General features: G+C 43.6%; 1 protein-coding gene across 5 annotated transcripts in view; it reads left to right on the top strand.

Annotated features, from left to right (window-relative positions):
• Nucleotides 1–17,917, top strand: part of rnf24 (ring finger protein 24) — a 632,553-nt gene that overhangs the window by 156,867 nt on the left and 457,769 nt on the right. For 4 of the 5 annotated variants that reach the window (XM_078554280.1, XM_078554265.1, XM_078554273.1 and 1 more), the window contains exons 5-6: nt 1,827–1,906; nt 3,510–11,940. In XM_078554280.1, coding sequence (XP_078410406.1) covers nt 1,827–1,906; nt 3,510–3,621 — 192 coding nt within the window. In that variant the 3' untranslated portion in view covers nt 3,622–11,940. Of the gene's footprint in view, nt 1–1,826; nt 1,907–3,509; nt 11,941–17,917 lie in introns of those variants that run through there. The other variant, XR_013578203.1, reaches the window with a different exon arrangement.

The raw sequence follows: 17,917 nt of genomic DNA, 5'->3' as shown, positions 1-17,917 counted from the left end.
CCTTCACTTCCTCTCTCCTCACGGTCCAAGGGCCCAAACACTCCTTTCAAGTGAAGCAGCATTTCACTTGCATTTCCCCTAACTTAGTCTACTGCATTCGTTGCTCCCAATGCGGTCTCCTCTACATTGGAGAGACCAAACATAAACTGGGCGACCGCTTTGCAGAACACCTGCGGTCTGTCCGCAAGAAAGACCCAAACCTCCCCGTCGCTTGCCATTTTAACACTCCACCCTGCTCTCTTGCCCACATGTCTGTCCTTGGCTTGCTGCATTGTTCTAGTGAAACCCAACGCAAACTGGAGGAACAGCACCTCATCTTCCGACTAGGCGCTTTACAGCCTTCCGGACTGAATATTGAATTCAACAACTTTAGATCTTGAACTCCCTCCTCCATCCCCACCCCCTTTCCGTTTCTTCCCCCTCCCTTTTGTTTCTTCCAATAATTTATAAAGATTTTTCTTTTCCCACCTATTTCCATTATTTTTAAATCTATACCTTTAATGCCCTGTTAGTCTTTCCACCCCACCCCCACTAGAGCTGTACCTTGAGTGTCCTGCCATCCATTCTTAATTAGCACATTCGTTTAGATAATATCACCACCTTCAACACCTCTTTGTTCCTTTGTCTGTGACATCTTTTGATTATCTGCTCCTATGACTGCTTGCTTGTCCCTACAACCACACCCCCCCCAACTTCTCTCCCCCCACCCCACCACCCCCCCCCCCCAAACCTTAAACCAGCTTATATTTCACCCCTCTCCTAATATTACTCAGTTCTGTTGAAGGGTCATGAGGACTCAAAACGTCAACTCTTTTCTTCTCCGCCGATGCTGCCAGACCTGCTGAGTTTTTCCAGGTAATTCTGTTTATGTTTTGGCTGTATCTGCCCAGGATAGGGCAACACTGGGTCAAAATCTTGGAACTCCCTCCCTAACAGCCCTGAGGGTGTACCTACACCACATGGACTGCAGCGGTTCAAGAAGGCAGCTCATACCACCTTCTTAGGGGCAATTAGGCATGGCCAATAAATGCTGGCCTAGCCAGAAATGACCACATCCCACGAATTAATTTTTAAAAACCCCGCCAACATCTTCTCCAAGAACATTGGTGGCTAATCCCAGATGATGAGCGTTCCACCTAATTGAGCAAAAGCTGAATCTACCTATGGCCTAATAAGAGCACCATTATAGCACTAATGTCTGTTTGTGCTTTTGAATGTTTTAGGTTAAAATTTTGTGCCAGGACGGTATAACTTTAGAGCTTTAGCTTATCAGTTGTTAGTCCCGCTATCCCTGAAATTAATTATTACAGGAACAGTGTGCACCTGCTAGCCCCTTGATCAAGAGTTATAATTATTGGACTTGTAGAGTCCAACAGTTACAACACCGATGGAGGCCATTCAGCCCATCAAGCCTATGCCAGTTCCCTGCTGAGTAATCAAGTCAGTCCCACTCCCCCGCTCAGCCCCTGTTGTTCTGCAAGTTTATTTCCTTCAAGCGCCCACCAATTTCCTTTTGCAATCATTGTTTCCTCCTTTAAGAATCTAACATATACCTCGAAATCCAACCCCAATTCTCAATTATAAAACAACCTTAGAACATTCAAATAAAGCACAACCATAGAGCAAACAACAGGAATTCACAGTTTGAAGTGGACTGCAGTCAACCCCACTACACTAGTCTCAGCCGGGGCCATATTGCAACTGCACTACACAAATTCAGTCAAATGTCTATGTGGCATCTATTTTACTCAGGTGTCTTTATTGAAGGTCCCAAAGGGTCTTTTTTTTAAACTGACTTCTGACTGCATCTTTGTTTCACCTGACAGATTTGTGCAGTCTGCTTGGAGGAATTCAAGCCAAAGGATGAGCTTGGGATCTGCCCGTGTAAACATGCGTTTCACAGAAAGTGAGTACAATGGAGATTGGGCAGCAAAGTGAGGTGGTGCCCACTTTCATGCATTTTGCCGCAGAATTTAGTGCTTCCAAGAAACTAACATTCCTGGCAGCCGAAAGATTGGCATTTATTTCTCTGGGGATTAAAAATGGATGTACCAAAGTGACCTGTGCACATGCCTGGTCAGTGTCGCAGCCTTAGAATAAGGGGTCAGCCATTTGGGAGTGAAGCGAGGAGAAATTTCTTCACTCGAGGATTGTAAACCTTTGGAATTCTCTACCCCAGAGAGCTGTGGATGCCCATTCGTCGAGTATTTTCAAGACAAAGGTTAATAGATTTTTGGGTGCTAAGGGAGTTCGGGGATATGGGGATGGTGCAGGAAGGTGTAGGTGAGGTAGAAGGTCAACCATAATCTTGTTGAACGGCGGAGCAGTTTTAAAGAGCCAAATGGCCTACTCCTTATCTTATGCCTTATGTTCTTAAAAAACTGCCCTTAATTTAGCAGTAAATTGGCATCCTCATTCAGAGAGCTTCTCTCATGGCTGAAGAACTGCCAGGATTAAAGATTCACTGCTGTAAGCAACGCTGGAGGAAAGCCATAGGGGCATTATTTTTGTTTTCATTTTCTGTGAATAATTTTGGTTATTAGTTATTTAAAAAATATTGGCGACGGTGGGGTTAAAGGCTGTTTTGACTAATAGTTAACAATCATCCAATTAGACACCGACTTTCTAATTGGCTATTTGGGGAAGGCGGAGCAGTGTGAGTGTGGAAATGCCGGACGACCAATGGCAGTCGCGTGAGGGCAGGGGGTGGTTGGGTGGTCATGTGATGACATCTTTGGGACTGTGTCCAACCAGAAACGGTGACACTTGGTGAGGGGGATTGTAATATTGCACCCAGTTCTGGGTGCCACACTTTAGGAAGGGTGTGAAGGCATTGGGGAGAGTGCAGAAAAGATTCACGAAAATGGTTCCAGGCATGAGGAACTTTAATTACCTAATAGATTGGAAAAGTTGGGACTGTTTCCCTTGGAGAAGAGAAGGCTGAGAGGAGATTTGATAGAGGCATTCAAAATCATGAGGGGGGGTCGAGACAGAGTAGATTGGGAAAAGTTGTTCCCACAGGTGGAAGGATTGAGAATGAGAGGGCGTAGATTTAAGATAATTGACAAAAGAAGCAGTGGAGACATGAGGAGAAACTTTTTCACGCAGCGAGTGAGTAAGTTCTGGAATGCACTGCCCAAGAGTGTGGTGGAGGTAGATTCAATCGAGGCATTCAGGAGGGAATTGGATTATTTGAAGAGGAAGAATGTGCAGGGTTCCGGGGAGAAGGCGGGGAGTGGCACCAGGTGAGTTGCTGATCCGGAGAGCCAGACCGGACACAATGGGCCGAATGGCCTCCTTCAGCACTGGAACAATTTTATAATATTATTGTTGTATGAGATTGCTGGGACAGAGTAAGAGGGGACTTTCCTGCGAAATGGGGTGTAAAAAGGGAAAATGGTGTATTTCCCATGATTGATATCTCATAACTTTAATGAGTGTAAGTTGCACCAATAATATAGACACCAATGTATTGAGCAATAAACCTGTTCTTCTTAATATGTTTTTAGGTGTCTGATCAAGTGGCTGGAAGTGAGGAAGGTTTGTCCACTCTGCAATACGCCTGTCCTGCAAAATAACCAAGAACAGGGAGCCATGAGCGGGACGGACAACTTAGTGTAGCACACGCTGCTCGAATTTCAACTCAAAAAGAGAGGATTTCCTTTTTTGTATCATTATTATTTTTGTTTATTTTTTGTTTCATTTTTCCGTGTGTGTAATGGAGCCGATCCACAAGATGGTGAACCTGCTAACCCGTACTTGAGTGCGTTGTTAACGCCAGAATCTGATGGGTGGGCATCCTATGGCGCGCAGTGAGTCACCGTGTGCAGTCAGGAGAGTCCCGAACGTCTGAGCACTTTTTTGTCGCTGGATCTACTAGGAGTCGCTGCTGGACCTACCATTATAATGCAGCAGTCAAGCTGACTCGAGTTATACACGAAGGAGCACTTTACAATCACTCATTCTCCTCCCCCTTCGAACTATCGCAGGTACAAAAAATCAAAATGGTTGGTGTGTATTTTATGGGGTTTTTTTTGAAGTTCCATCAAGTTGAGTGCTCGGGTAGTGAAAAAGGCTCTGCCATTTTAAGGGATAAGATGACAAAGGGAATGAACTTGGGCCTCTTCAAGGCAGAAGCTTTAACCATGCTCGTAACACTATGCTAAGCACCCAACCTCAAGACAGGACTTCTCAAAGACCCAGGCTTAAAACTGAGCTGTGAAATCACCCAAAAAAAAGTGCGTGTGTCCAAAGCTCTCACCCCTACTTCAGATTCTGGTCTGAGATTCCAATGTGAGAAACGATCCTCAGACCGGCCCACCTCACCCCCCCGCGTTCCTCAGCCAGCACATCTTGGGATTGAAACCATGAGATGCCTACATCTCCTAAATATTTGATGATGAAATACTTTCTATGCGGGGGAGGGTTTGACAAGGTAGGTCAAGCTCTACACTGAACACACTACACATTTGGCTATAGGAGCGAGGACACTTTGGGACAAACCGCTGAGTTATTGGTTAGTTTTATTTTTTCCTCTATATAAAAAAAAGAATAATTATAAAAATGTTTGTGTAGCAGGCTCATTGTCACAGACCTTTCAAACATTTTGAGTCTTTGTGAATTCCTCCTGGGGTTGAAACTTGCCTGCGGCTCATTTAATCGAAGGCTCCTCACACAGGTAGACAAACCACCGTGGTGTTAATTAGTGACTGGGAGAGGAAACGGACAGCAGTTCATGGCGTCCCGTATGTATCGCATCGCCTCGCTTACAGCAGATGGCTAATGACGTAAGTGTGTCAACAAAGAGACCCTGAGCAAACAAAGAAACAATTTAATGTAAAGCATTATTTAAGGTTTTTCTTAAAAAAAAGAAAACAACACAGAAGGAACGTGGGCAGGAAAGGGAGAGGTGAGAAAAGATGCAAGTTGACGAGGGTAAGAAATGCAGATGGGATTGGGGACTGGAACAAGGAACGATGCTGGAAAAGCCAAGGGTGTCTACAACAAAAATCTACAGCACAGGATTAGTATTGAAATCTCTCTCCTGTCTTAGCAGGAGAAGTAGGACTGAGGTGCACACCAGAGCAGCTAATGAAAGCCTTTGCAGACTTTTTCCACTCAGAAGATCTCCTGATATCATTCATTTAAAAACTAGCCTTGTCCTTTGTTTGCCTCTGTGCTGTCAGTTTTCCTCATGATCACTGTATGATTACAACATCGCCCTGGTCTCCAGAAAATGAGCAGCACATAAACTGGCAATAAAGAAAGGCTGAGTGATGAAGCTGTTCTGTTCAGGTTCAGAACGCTGCTGCTGCAGCGGATAGGAACCTGCAATTGGCTCGTTTTATCTTATTCGAGCTGCACTTGACTTTTATCTGAAATTTTCTTTTAAAAAATCGTATCAGTGAAAAGCACATCTCGTTACAAGTGAGAAAGCAGATGCCTTTTTTACTCGCCCCATTTTTGTTTAACGTCCTACTCCAGATCTGGTAATGCACGATTGTCAGTTCTTTATTACAGGACGTCGTGTTAGTTCAGCATTTTGTCTCTTTATCAGGTCACAGGGCACATTGTTAAAGGGCGCTTTTTCTGCAGCTTCACTTTAACTGGTGAGCTGAGCATTTTCAACTGTGTGCCCTAGGTACAGAGAATTTTACAGCACAGAGGTGGCAATTGAGCCCATAATGCCTATCCCAGCTCCTTGAAAGAGTTATCCAATTAGTCCCACTCCCCCTTTCTCTCACTCCTACCCCATGGTGCTGCATTTTCCTCCCCTTCAAGTATCAATTCAATTCTCTTCATTGCAGAACCTCTTATCCTTGACCAGCTAGGAGATTTCAGTTTGTGATTTTTAATGCGAACAGGATTGCAAACTCTAGGAATGCATCAGATCTTCAAGTTATTTACAATTGTCCAGTTCTAATTACCGATAGTAAGTAAAGGCTGTGTCAGACACGATGAGGCAGGAGGATTGCTCTGGTCACTTGACGTGTAAGCTGCTTGTTTTCAGTGCAGTTGAACCAGAGTGACCTCTGACCAGTATCTCCTTTTGTGAGACATTGTGGTGGTGGTGGTGATGGTGGTAGGTCAGGGGAGGGGTTACACGCCTCCCAAATTTACTGTCCATAATTCAGTGGAGAGTAAAATCACACTGAGTGTTAAATCCAGTTCCATCCATTCCCGGAGATTAGGTTCAAATTAACTCTGCAGGGGATAGGGTGTGGGGGAGATGGTTGTTAGCCTTCACGCTGATTCTGTCTGAATCCTTGGATTTTCCAGGCTTTACGTTGAATAATTTTAGTAAGGTTGCTTTTTTCCCCCAGAATGTGGGCTCCTCTATTAGCTGGGTTAGCAGATACACTACCTACTGTGAAACTGAACCTTCCATCCCAGTGAATCAGTCAGGTTTGATCCCTGGTCTCTGCTGAGTTAGCTGGTATTCCAACTACGGCAAGAGGAGGTTTAATAAAAAAAGAATCAGCATGTTCTTGATCAATATCCAGCCGCTTTGGCCGGGAGAATTCACTCGCATGTAGATGTCAAGCGAAGATAAGATTAAACTGGACCATGATGCCTTCTGAAAATAAATAACCCACCCACCACTAACTGTCTGTAAAAACTGATTCTTTCACCAAAGAGCAGGAACCACCCAGGCCATCAAACCGTGCAGAGTGGTATTTATTATTCAGCCCATCTGTGACCCATCTTCACCCTCAGCCCTTGATATACTTACTGCTCCTTGTGTTTCTGCTCCTCCAATAATGGCCTGCCAGGCACAGAATGCTGACTCTGCTGCTCGTCCGTGCAACTCCCGCTCCTTTTCTTGCTCTGCAGGAAGGCGAAGGAAAGGTATCCAGGAGAGACTAACACCGAATTCATTAGAAAAATAGAGAAAAGTCCCATTAAGTTGGAATTGTGGACCCCGCAGTCTCTTCCTTTGACAAATTTGTTGGTTGTCACTTGTCAACTGCCCAAGAGTGGGGAGCTCACTCTACAGTTAGCCTCTGCGGTGAGATCGTGCCTCCTGTTCTGTGGTGCCAGAATCCAGAGATTCTCAGGCAACCAATAGTTGGGATTGCCACCCCCTGCAATAAACCCTGCACTGCCTCAGACTTACTCAATGCCTTCAGGCAAGGAGACAAACGGAGAGTTAGGTTTAAAAAAAGACCCACAATGATACTAAGCACTTCGCACCTTCGTGCGCCACTACAAAACTTGATCCAATGACTTCCCTTAGCTTGAATTCCTGGTCACAGCTGAGTCTTTTAGAAGCATTACGTAGAGGAGAGCCTTAGGAAGAGTAGACAACTTTCAGCAATTGAAAAGCTAATGAACCATCAGGACATTGTTGACAAAGGCCTAGAAACCTGTTGCTGTCTTAGTCAGGGATGGGCATTTGGTGGAAGAGGGAGAAAGAATAAGGAACTATTTTGGTGAAAGTACCAATACCTCCAGAAACTAAGTGGGAAATATCAATGAAATCTGTAACTGAAAGCGCCCCTTAATGGGGTGTAGCCTGGCAAACCCTTTCTCATTGGAGTTTAGAAGACTGAGAGGTAACCTTATTGAAACATATAAGATGTTTAGGGGGCTTGACAGGGTAGATGCTGAGAGGTTGTTTCCCCTTGTGGGAGAGTCTAGGACCAGAGGGCATAGTCTCAGAGTAAGGGGATCGCCCATTTAAGACGGAGATGAGGAGGAATTTCTTCTCCCAGAGGGTAGTGAATCTGTGGAATTCTTTACCACACAGGGCTGTAGAGGCTGAGTTGTTAAGTGTATTCAAGGCTGAGATAAGACATATTTTTAATCAGTAAGGAAATCAAAGGTTATGGGGAAAAAGGCAGGAAAGTGGAGTTGAGGGTTATCAGATCAGCCATGATCTCATTGAATGGCGGAGCAGACTCGATGGGCCGAATGGCTTTCTCCTGCTCCTGCGTCTTATGGTCTCTCATCCTTGATAACTTATGAGCAAATGGTTCCAAAGACAACAAATTGACCAAGTGAATTGGTACAGCCCGGAATCCAGCGAAAATTCCACAAGTGTACACAACTTGCCAACTGTAGCACGAGTGGCACAATTTATTGCATTAAAAAAAAAGTCCTGCACCAAGCGCAAACTGCCAGTTTCCGAGCAATAATAATAATAATAATAAGCTTATCCCATTTTGTAGAACAAAGCTATTGGGGGCTTGATTGGTGCTGGGACGTGCAAAGGTCATCATTCATCACAAGTGCACCAGATCCTCAACAAGTCTTGGTAAAGAAAGCTTTGAGTAAAATTCATCGACCTTGATTTTACAGATGTCACACTGATTGTACACTGATGGTGACCCATTTATTGTACAATCGCCATCATATCCAGCACAGTCCAGCATACTGTTTGCACTGCTGAATCTCAGCTATCCCAAATTGGTACATTAAAAATTAAAAGTCATGATTGTCAATTTTTTTAAACTGTTTTTTCAAAGGAGTGGAGTTCTGTTTCAGTTGAACAATGTTTCATTCAAGTTTCCTTGGCGGTGAGGCCTAACTAATCCGAATCTTCTGTTCTTGTGTTATTGAAATCTCATTACCGCTTTGAATCATTGGAGGGTGTTTTGGAACCAGAACCTTCACCTCCAACCCCTGACCTTTGCTGTGCCTGCAGCCCTGATCAGCAGACAGTGCATGGCGCGGGACTGTCAATACTGAACAACCACAATAATTTCCGCGCAGTAGTTGCATGTCTCTTCAAAGCCACTACACTCGTTTACTTAGTGATTCAAGGAGATATGCTCCTTAATTGCAGATAGTGTAAATATTTACCACTGACCTTTTAATGTACTTACAACATTCTTCTTTCAAAAGGCTACCATGGTTGCTTGTGTTACAATATTTTTTTTGTTTTATTTATATTGTCATTCTACAAAGAAACTCAGTGTTAGGCCCTGAAGGGGGAGCCCTATCTTTCACATCAGGGGAAACAAAGTGGTCTCTTCATTGCACCTTTCTGCTGCTTCTGGTTGATTATTTTTGATGGTTTCACTGTTCATGGCCTCAGGGCCATTCGCAAGTTCAAAAACGGGCACGCACACATTGATTAATCACCTTCCTGTGTGGAAACTGAGATGTAGTGCGCAAGGCCAAGAAGTGTTGTGCCCAGTTGCAGCACAGTGTATCGTTCCATTCTGTTAGTACTCGCTGTCACAATTATAATATGTATCAACTGGTTCAAACTATCCTCCTCTCTGCTGTCCCAAGGCAGGTCAAGCTTTCAAAATCTTCCTCTTTGCCTCTTTTATTTCCAGTCTTCCACTTTTTTTCCTGAACAGGAAATCTTTGCCACGTTGATGTGACAAAGAAACCCACCTCAATTGCTCCCATTTCATACGGATCTGTATGCCGAGCATACCACAGAAACAGAAAGCTCTGTCGCTTCTGTCCTACGCTATGAGGGAGCTCTTCATGCATTAGTCCTTGTGAGTGAGTTGACCCACACAGCCGTCAGGAGGCAGCTGCACCACAAAACAGGCTCTTGTCTATTGCCCTCAATCCTCTATCATTTTCCAGGGGGTTTCCTTGTGCTGTCAGTAAACCAGGAGAGTGGAATAGATGAAGACACTCGCCCAGCTCTGCTCCATATCATACATCGCAAAGATAATTACAGGAGAGGGAGAGCATTCAACCTACCTTAGATCATCCAGAATTATCCCGTTGCACACTCCAATTGCTTCTTAAATGATTCCAGGATATTAGCCTGAACTGCTCTGTCTGCAAGTCTATTTCATGTGTGGACAATATTTTCAGTAAAGAAATTAGCATGAGCCACTATTTTGCCATTTAACTAGTTTGAAACTGTGTCCCTGAATCATACTTTTGCAATGTGGTTTCAAGTAAGTTTTGGATATACCTTTTCCATACTGTTTATGACTTGTATATCTCTAGGGCCAGGAATTTGCTTGGAGCTCGAAAAGTTGTAGGATTGAAGTGGGAAGAGCTGCGAGGATAAACCAGAGATAATAACACCTCTAAGACACCTTTTTTTAAAACCAAAAAGCCTGTTTCCCCAATCTTTCCTCAAAAATAGCTTTGTGATACCAGGGATCAGCCTTACGCCTCTCCAGCTACACAGTGGATTGTATTTGAGATAAGATTTTTCTGTGGTAAGGTGAATAACCCCAGAGAAGAGTACAATCTAACTCCAAGAAAAATGTTGGCATTCAGAACCTGAACTCCAAATGTAGGCAAACCAGCTGAATGGATCTTTCTGAGTTTGGCCCTTCTCATTTAGTCTACTTATTTGGTGTATATATTTTACTCTGGGTGTGAATGCAAACCAAAAAAAAAAAATCAATGTGACTAAGCCCTATGCTATTTTTACCATCAGTTTCCACTTGCCTTAAATTTGTTGAAAGCCTGAAATGGGTGTAAGAAGATGGGCATAATACAGTGAAAACCTTGTTCAAGGCCTATGTTAAATTTTGGCGAGGGCCTGTTAAAGAAAATTCTGTCTTGAACTCCCATTCAGAACAGGAGTTAGTCACACCAACAGAGGGTAAGCTCCCACAATAACGCTGCCGGTGTCCAATGGATGGATTTGTGCAGGCAGCAGCAGCCCTAAAGTAAATTTGCTGGATTCAGCGAGGCTGGGAAAGGCCGATATGAAAACCAATCATCTTAGCAAACAGTGTTACCGCATCCAGAAAATTTACTTTGGCATTGTTGCCTGAGGCCCTTGTGTCCTGAGGTAACAGTGGAAGACCAATGTCAAAATAAAAACTAGTGGGATAATGGAAAGAGTTTTGGGTTCGGAATGGACTTTACGACTGAGGTATATTGGAAACACTACATTGAAGATTACCTACGTTGTTAATGCATTCTCCAAGTGACTTTCAACAGAACATGTTTTGAAAGTCACAACTGTGAGTGGCTTTTCCGGCTTGGTGTATGGCCAGTTTGAAATTTCCATCTTACTTTAGACACTTAACTTCCCCTTCCCCCACCGCTGATCAACAGCTGAGGTGATTTAGATGGGCGAACCTACAATTTAACAGGAGCATTCCAGTCATTATAGCTGCTGAAGTTGTGTTTCACAAACTTGATGGCCCCAAAATGAGCGAAGCCACCATTTTGATTGGTGGCCATTGATACATAGCAGGAGGAAAAATGCCCTTACTAAAAGAGCCAATTACACCAGCATATTATGGATGGAAGTAAGCTAGAGAGTCTTAACCCAGCTTGTTTTACTGATCCGCTTGAATGACCAATATGACAATGAACCTATTGAGTTTTTTATGCACTTCTTCCCCCTTTTCCTTTGGCACTTCCCCATTTCTGCCTCTTGCCTCTTTTGCTGTCATTTCTTTCCTTATCATCAACATTTTTTTAAAGCTCACGCTTCCTCTCATCTCAATCTTTTGTTTCATCCTTTATTCCCTTTCCCACACTCTCTCACACTGATCGATAATCACATTTTATGACAAAACTTAAACAGAAGTGACAAAAGCTATTTGGAGGTGCAGTGAAAGCCACTTTAAATGAACCAGTATTAAGACTTTTAGCAAACATTAAGTGAGTGAAGACATGATTTCTTCAAGCTTTGGGTCAAAGAGGTCAATAAAAAAAGTCCCTGTGTTTCTATTCCTATAGTAGCAACGTAACCTCAAGCAGATGCTGTGATCCTCTTGTGGGTGGACTTTCTGCCTTTTTATTGATACCATGTAATAAATCTACTCTCTCTAATGTTTATGGAACGTAGGTTATCAGTTTCATAGACATGTTTATATAAGAATTCTGCAGCAGAATATATTTTAAAATATTGCTATTTGTAAGCTATATTTTTGTATATTTAATTGCTATTTTGAAATTTGGATGGCTTTTGTTTGCTAATTAATTGCATTGTATTCGAGAACATCTGCATGTGATTGACTGGAATTGTAAATAAATGAGAGTTTTCCGAAATTAGGGGCGTCCTGTAGTTCTTCAGCTAATGTCTGATTCCAGATTGCAGTCTGATAGCTTCTTCCAATGGCCTGAGTGTAAAAAGAAGCACTTGTGTTTCAATAGTGCTTTTCACTATCACAGGTTGTCCCCAAAGCACTTTACAGCCAATGAAATACTTTTTCAAGTGTAGTCACTGTTGTGATGAAGGAAACATGACAGCCAATTTGGACACAGCAAACTCCCACAAACAGCAATGTGATAACGATCCTTTTTTGGTGATGTTGATTGAGGATAGATATTGGGCCAGGCACTGGGGAGAGCACCCCTGCTCTGATATTGCAATGGATCTTTTATGTCTATCTGAGAGGGCAGGCAGAGCCCTTGTTTGACACTTCATCCAAAATATTGCACCTCCAACAGCACTCCCTCGGTACTGCACTGGCAGCTTTGATATTTTTGTGCTCAAGTGTTAAAGGAACTTGAACCCACAACCTAACTCAGTGGTAAGAATGCTAACAATGGATCCACAGCTATACTTAAGAGGAGAGTACTGCCTGGTGTGGTGCTGAGCCACACAACCAGACACAGTCCTTCATTCAATTCCTTGACTGTGTTGAGTTAGCTGATCTAAGGCAGGACAATTGTAGTGGTTTCATGTACTGACTAACTTTTGTTTTCTTTCATTCAACTTATTTCTGACCCAATTCAGAAGTTCCATTCTCCATTTCCCCATTCACTGCCTTGCAACCTGTGTTGTACCAGCTTTGTTAAAAATGTACATTTGCTGGCTTCACTATAGGCACTAGAATCTCAGAATTGCTACGGTGTAGAAGGAGGCCATTTGGCCCATCGTGTCTGCACCGGCTCTCTGAGCATTTTAACTTAGTGCCAATCTCCAGCCCTTTCTCCATAGCCCTGCACATTGTCTCCATTTAAATAATCATCCAATGCCCTCTTGAACGCATGAACTGAACTTGCCTCCACCACACTTCCAGGCAGTACATTCCAAACCCTAACTACCCACTGTGTGAAAAAGATTTTCCTCACCTCGCATTTGCTTCTTTAGCAAAACACCTTAAAACTGTGCCTTCTGGTTCTCGATCTGTTTACGAGCGGGAACAGTTTCTCCCTATCTACTCTGTTCAAACCCCTCATGATTTTGAAAACTTCTATCAAGTCTCCTCTTAGCCTTCTCCTCTCCAAGGAAAACAGTCCCAACTTCTCCAATCTTACCAAATAACTGAAGTGTCTCAGCCCTGGAACTATTCTCGTAAACCTCTTCTGCACTCCAGGTTCGTTCATGGGATGTGGGCATCACGGGCTAGACCAGCATTTATTGTCCATCCCTAATTTCGATTGTTCAGAGAGCATTTAAGAGTCATCCACATTGCTGGTGGGTTTGGAGTCACATGTAGGCCAGACCAGGCAAGGACAGCAGATTTGGTTCCCTAAAGGACATTAGTCAAAGAAATGGGTTTTTACGGCAATCCGCAATTATTTCATGGTCATCATCGGACTTTTAATTGAAGATTTCAGTAAAGTTTATTCATTGCTGCATTATTCATGAACATCACCTAACTGACCACAATCCTTTACAATCATTAGAAGATGCAATAAGGCACAAACCTGTCTCAGTGAATCCAGTAAATTTACACAGTCAAAAGCAAACAGTATAAATGCTGAAAATCTGAAATTAAAAACCAATGCTGGAAACATTAACCAGGATAGACAGCATCTGTGAAGAGACAATTAAGACTTAACGCTTAAGATCAAAATGACCTTCCATTCGAACTTTAGTGATGTTCCTGATTGAATGAGCCCTATACATTGAGAACCAAAGACACTTAACCCAATATAAAATACAGTTAAATAAAAGCAAAATACTGCAGATGCTGGAAATCTGAAATAAAAACAAAAAATGCTGGAAAAGCTCAGCAGGCCTAGCAGCATCTGTGGAGAGAAAGACTGAGTTAACATTTTGAGTCCATATGATCTTCTTCAGAGCTAAAGAGAAGTAAAAATGTGATAAAATTTATACTGTTTAAGGGGGGTGGAGCAGGTGAAGCTGGATAAAAGGCCAGCGATAGGTGGAGGCAAAGAAGAGATTGCCAGAGATGTCATGGACAAAAGGACAAAGGGGTGTTAATGATGGTGGTACGGGCTAAAGGAGGTGCTGATGGTGGCATTAAGGTCAGAAAGCAGAATGTGATAATAGCAGGACAAAGGTAAGCACTCTGGCAAGAACAACATGAACAAGTGACAGATGGCCTTTGTGGGGGTGGGGTGGGGGGAGGGGACGGTGGTGGGGAAAAAGATAAAAGGTGGAGATAAAACAATGAATAAAAATGAAAAATAAAAATAAGTGGATAAAAAAAATCAAAACTAAAAAATGAAAATTAATATTGAAAAAAGGGGGTGAGGATGGAGGAGAGAGTTCATGATCTGAAGTTGTTGAACTCAATGTTAAGTCCAGAAGGCTGTAAAGTGCCTAATCGGAAGATGAGGTGCTGTTCCTCCAGTTTGTGTTGGACCTCACTGGAACAATGCAGCAGACCAAGGACGGACATGTGGGCATGAGAGCAGGATGGGGTGTTGAAATGGCAAGCAACAGGTAGGTCTGGGTCATGCTTGTGGACACACCGAAGGTGTTCTACAAAGCAATCACCCAGTCCGCGTTTGGTCTCTCCAATGTAGAGGAAACCACATTGGGAGCAGCGAATGCAGTAGACCAAATTGAAGGAGGTGCAAGTGAAGCACTGCTTCACCTGATAAGAGTGTTTAGGCCCTTGGAAGGTGAGGAGGGAGGAGGTAAAGGGGCAGGTGTTGCACCTTCTGCGATTGCATGGGAAGGTGCCATGGGACGGGGATGAGGTGTTGGGGTGATGGAAGTGGACCAGGGTTTCCTGGAGGGAATGGCCGCTACGGAATGCTGACAAGGGGGGTGAAGGGAAGATATGTTTGGTGGTGGCATCATGCTGGAGTTGGCGGAAATGGCAGAGGATGATCCTTTGTGATAAATTTCATCACATTTTTACTTCTCTTTAGCTCTGAAGAAGTCATACAGACTTGAAATGTTTACTCTTTTTTTTCTCTCCACAGATGCTGTTAGGCCTGTTGAGTTTTTCCAGTATTTTCTGTTTTTGGATGAAATACAGTTACATGTTTTTGGAGGGCTTTTGCCTCTGCTGACGTGAAGAGTAGCTTCCCTCTATTAATGGCTTATTCTTGTTCCATACACTCTGCCGCATTATAACAACCCTTTTTCTCTCCAGATATTTCTTCTCAGGGTCCTGACTAGGTGGGACTTGTGGGCCGGGAGATTGTGATCCCACTTCCTGTCTGGCACTGCCCACTCACGCTGATTTCATGGTGTGGTGATGGGGGCGGGCTAGAGTTGAGGCCTTCGCTCCCCGTCCCCAAGGTGGGCAGATAACAAGAAGGCCCACCATGGTTCACTGGTACATTGGCCCAGTTCTGTACATGTGTGTGACACCCTAGCTGCCACACTTCACCCATCCTCCATGCCCCTCCATACCCGCCATGGCCAATCACCCAGTACCCACTATGGGCAGAACTCATGAGCCGTACAATAACATTGGGAAGTTTTTGAGATGCTCATGAAGCTGTCAAAATAAACAAACAGCCATTCAAAAAACACTTCAAAGAACTTTAATCCTCTTAGGAGCTCATAATACTATCAATCAAACACACAGTCATTGAAACTCCACCTGAGAAACAAAGGTCACAGCCCCCTTTACAGGAGCATTGCTCAACTGTATAAACAACCACTGCTGAGCTCAATCTATTAGTGGGTTTGGAACTCAGCCAAGGGTTTATAATGTGATTCCGTTGCACGGCTGGGTCATCAAAGCTTCCAGATTTGAGTAATTTAAAATTGTTGATGTCTTTGAAAGACTTCAGCTATCTGTTCAACCTTTGAAACATGGGAACAGATGGCCATCTGTTCTACAGCTTCAAAAGACTTTAAAAGGTGGCTGGATTGTCAATCAAAGAAAATATTAAATCACAGGTGGAAATTGACATGTCAAAATCTTAATTCAATATTCTTGAATGCAGAAGAACACTTTGAACTTATCTGTCAAAAGGTCCCTGACTCCAGTTTAGGATCCCCGATGATTCATAACTCCTCTCAGATGCCGTGATCCATGTCACCTATCAAAATAGGAGTGACTGGAATGCTGGGTGGGGAGGGTCTAAAACGGCAACTCCCACAATGGAGTCGCCTAGGGTACAATGCTGCGTGTGGGCTCACGGGTGTGCACAAAAATCCCACACAATGGGAATGGGGGCAGGAATCCCAGAATTGGGACCCACCCGCCATTTTTAAATCCTTCCTGCCTCTGCCCGACAGGCACGGAGACATGAAAATCTGGCCCTGTATGTTTGTTTGTTTGGGTAGGCGAGATTTCACTATCAGGAAACTGGAGCTTGCCCAATAATAAGATTGTTTGTATTGAGCCCAGACACTGAACAGAAACTTTATTTGGACATACTGGTTGTATCATATGGTTTAATGTACTTTGTCTCAGCTCCAGAAACAAATAGAACAAATACTGCACTGTGGTTTAGGCTGTAACCTTCCAAACAAGTTTGTTAAACAGTAAATTGATAAGTCACCAACATGATTGGCACATTTTTGATTCACATTAGCAACAGGTTTTACTGCTCCTCTTCTGAAAAATAGAAGATAACAGACAGCCTCACCTGCTGTTCAATGTAACTTGACCTGCACACGGCCCCTGATTATAAACGTGATCTCCTCAAGGGGAGTTAGAGATGGCAATAATTGCTGGCCTTGCCAGCAATACCCACATCCTCTGAACAAATAAAAATAGAATGGGGTTTGCCCTTGCCCGTCTGCAGATCCTCACTAGCCTAAATGGAATTACATGGAAGTTACACCACAGAAACAGGCTATTTGGGCTAATTGGTCTCTCTAGAGTTTATATTCCACTCAGATCTCCTCCCACCATACTTCATGTAATCCTATTGCCAGAGCCTTCTTTGCTCCTTCATGTACTCGTCTAACTCCACCTTAAAAGCCTCAGTGCTGTTTATCTCAACTACATTTTGAACACTCTCTGGGCAAAGCATTTTCTCCTAAATTCCTTAATAGATTTATTGATGCTATCTTACAAAGGATTTATTAGTGACAACCTTGTACTAATAGCGTTAAATTTTCATCTCCCCCGAGAAGTGGAATCGCCTTGGGTGAGAAATTCATTTGCGTTAGACCACTTCAAGCTACACGGACTTACATTGATTCCCTAAGAGCAGACAGTGTCGCAAGCTGCTACCTGCATGGCCCCCAGGTTGTTTCTCATTGATATAACTGAGGGATTCCATATGGGTCACACAGATAATGGCCACGCGCTGCCTTTTTTATCATTTATTCACGGGATGTGGGCTTCGCTGGCTGGGCCAGCATTTATTGCTCATCCCTAACTGCCCTTGAGAAGGTGGTGGTGAGCTGCCTTCTTGAACCGCTGCAGTCCATGTCATGTAGGTACACCCACAGTGCTGTTAGGAAGGGAGTTCCAGGGTTTTGACCCAGCGACAGTGAAGGAACGGCAATATATTTCCAAGTCAGGATGGTGAGTGAATTGGAGGGGAACTTCCAAGTGGTGATGTTCCCCTCTATCTGCTGCCCTTGTCCTTCTAGATGGTAGTGGTCGTGGGTTTGGAAAGTGCTGTCTAAGGAGTTTTGGTGAATTCCTGCAGTGCATCTTGTAGATGTACACACTGCTGCTACTGTGCGTCGGTGGTGGAAGGAGTGAATGTTTGTGAATGTGGTGCTAATCAAACAGGCTACTTTTTCCTGGTGTCAAGCTTCTTGAGTGTTGTGGGAGCTATAGTCATCCCGGCAAGTGGGGAGTATTCCAACACAATCCTGACTTGTGCCTTATAGATGGTGGACAGGAGAGTTAGGAGGTGAGTTACTTGTCGCACGATTCCTAGTCTCTGACCTGCTCTT

This window comes from Cetorhinus maximus, chromosome 1 (genome assembly GCF_964194155.1).
Source record: "Cetorhinus maximus chromosome 1, sCetMax3.hap1.1, whole genome shotgun sequence".
Classification (NCBI taxonomy): domain Eukaryota; kingdom Metazoa; phylum Chordata; class Chondrichthyes; order Lamniformes; family Cetorhinidae; genus Cetorhinus; species Cetorhinus maximus.
This window is presented reverse-complemented; position numbering and strand designations above follow the sequence as displayed.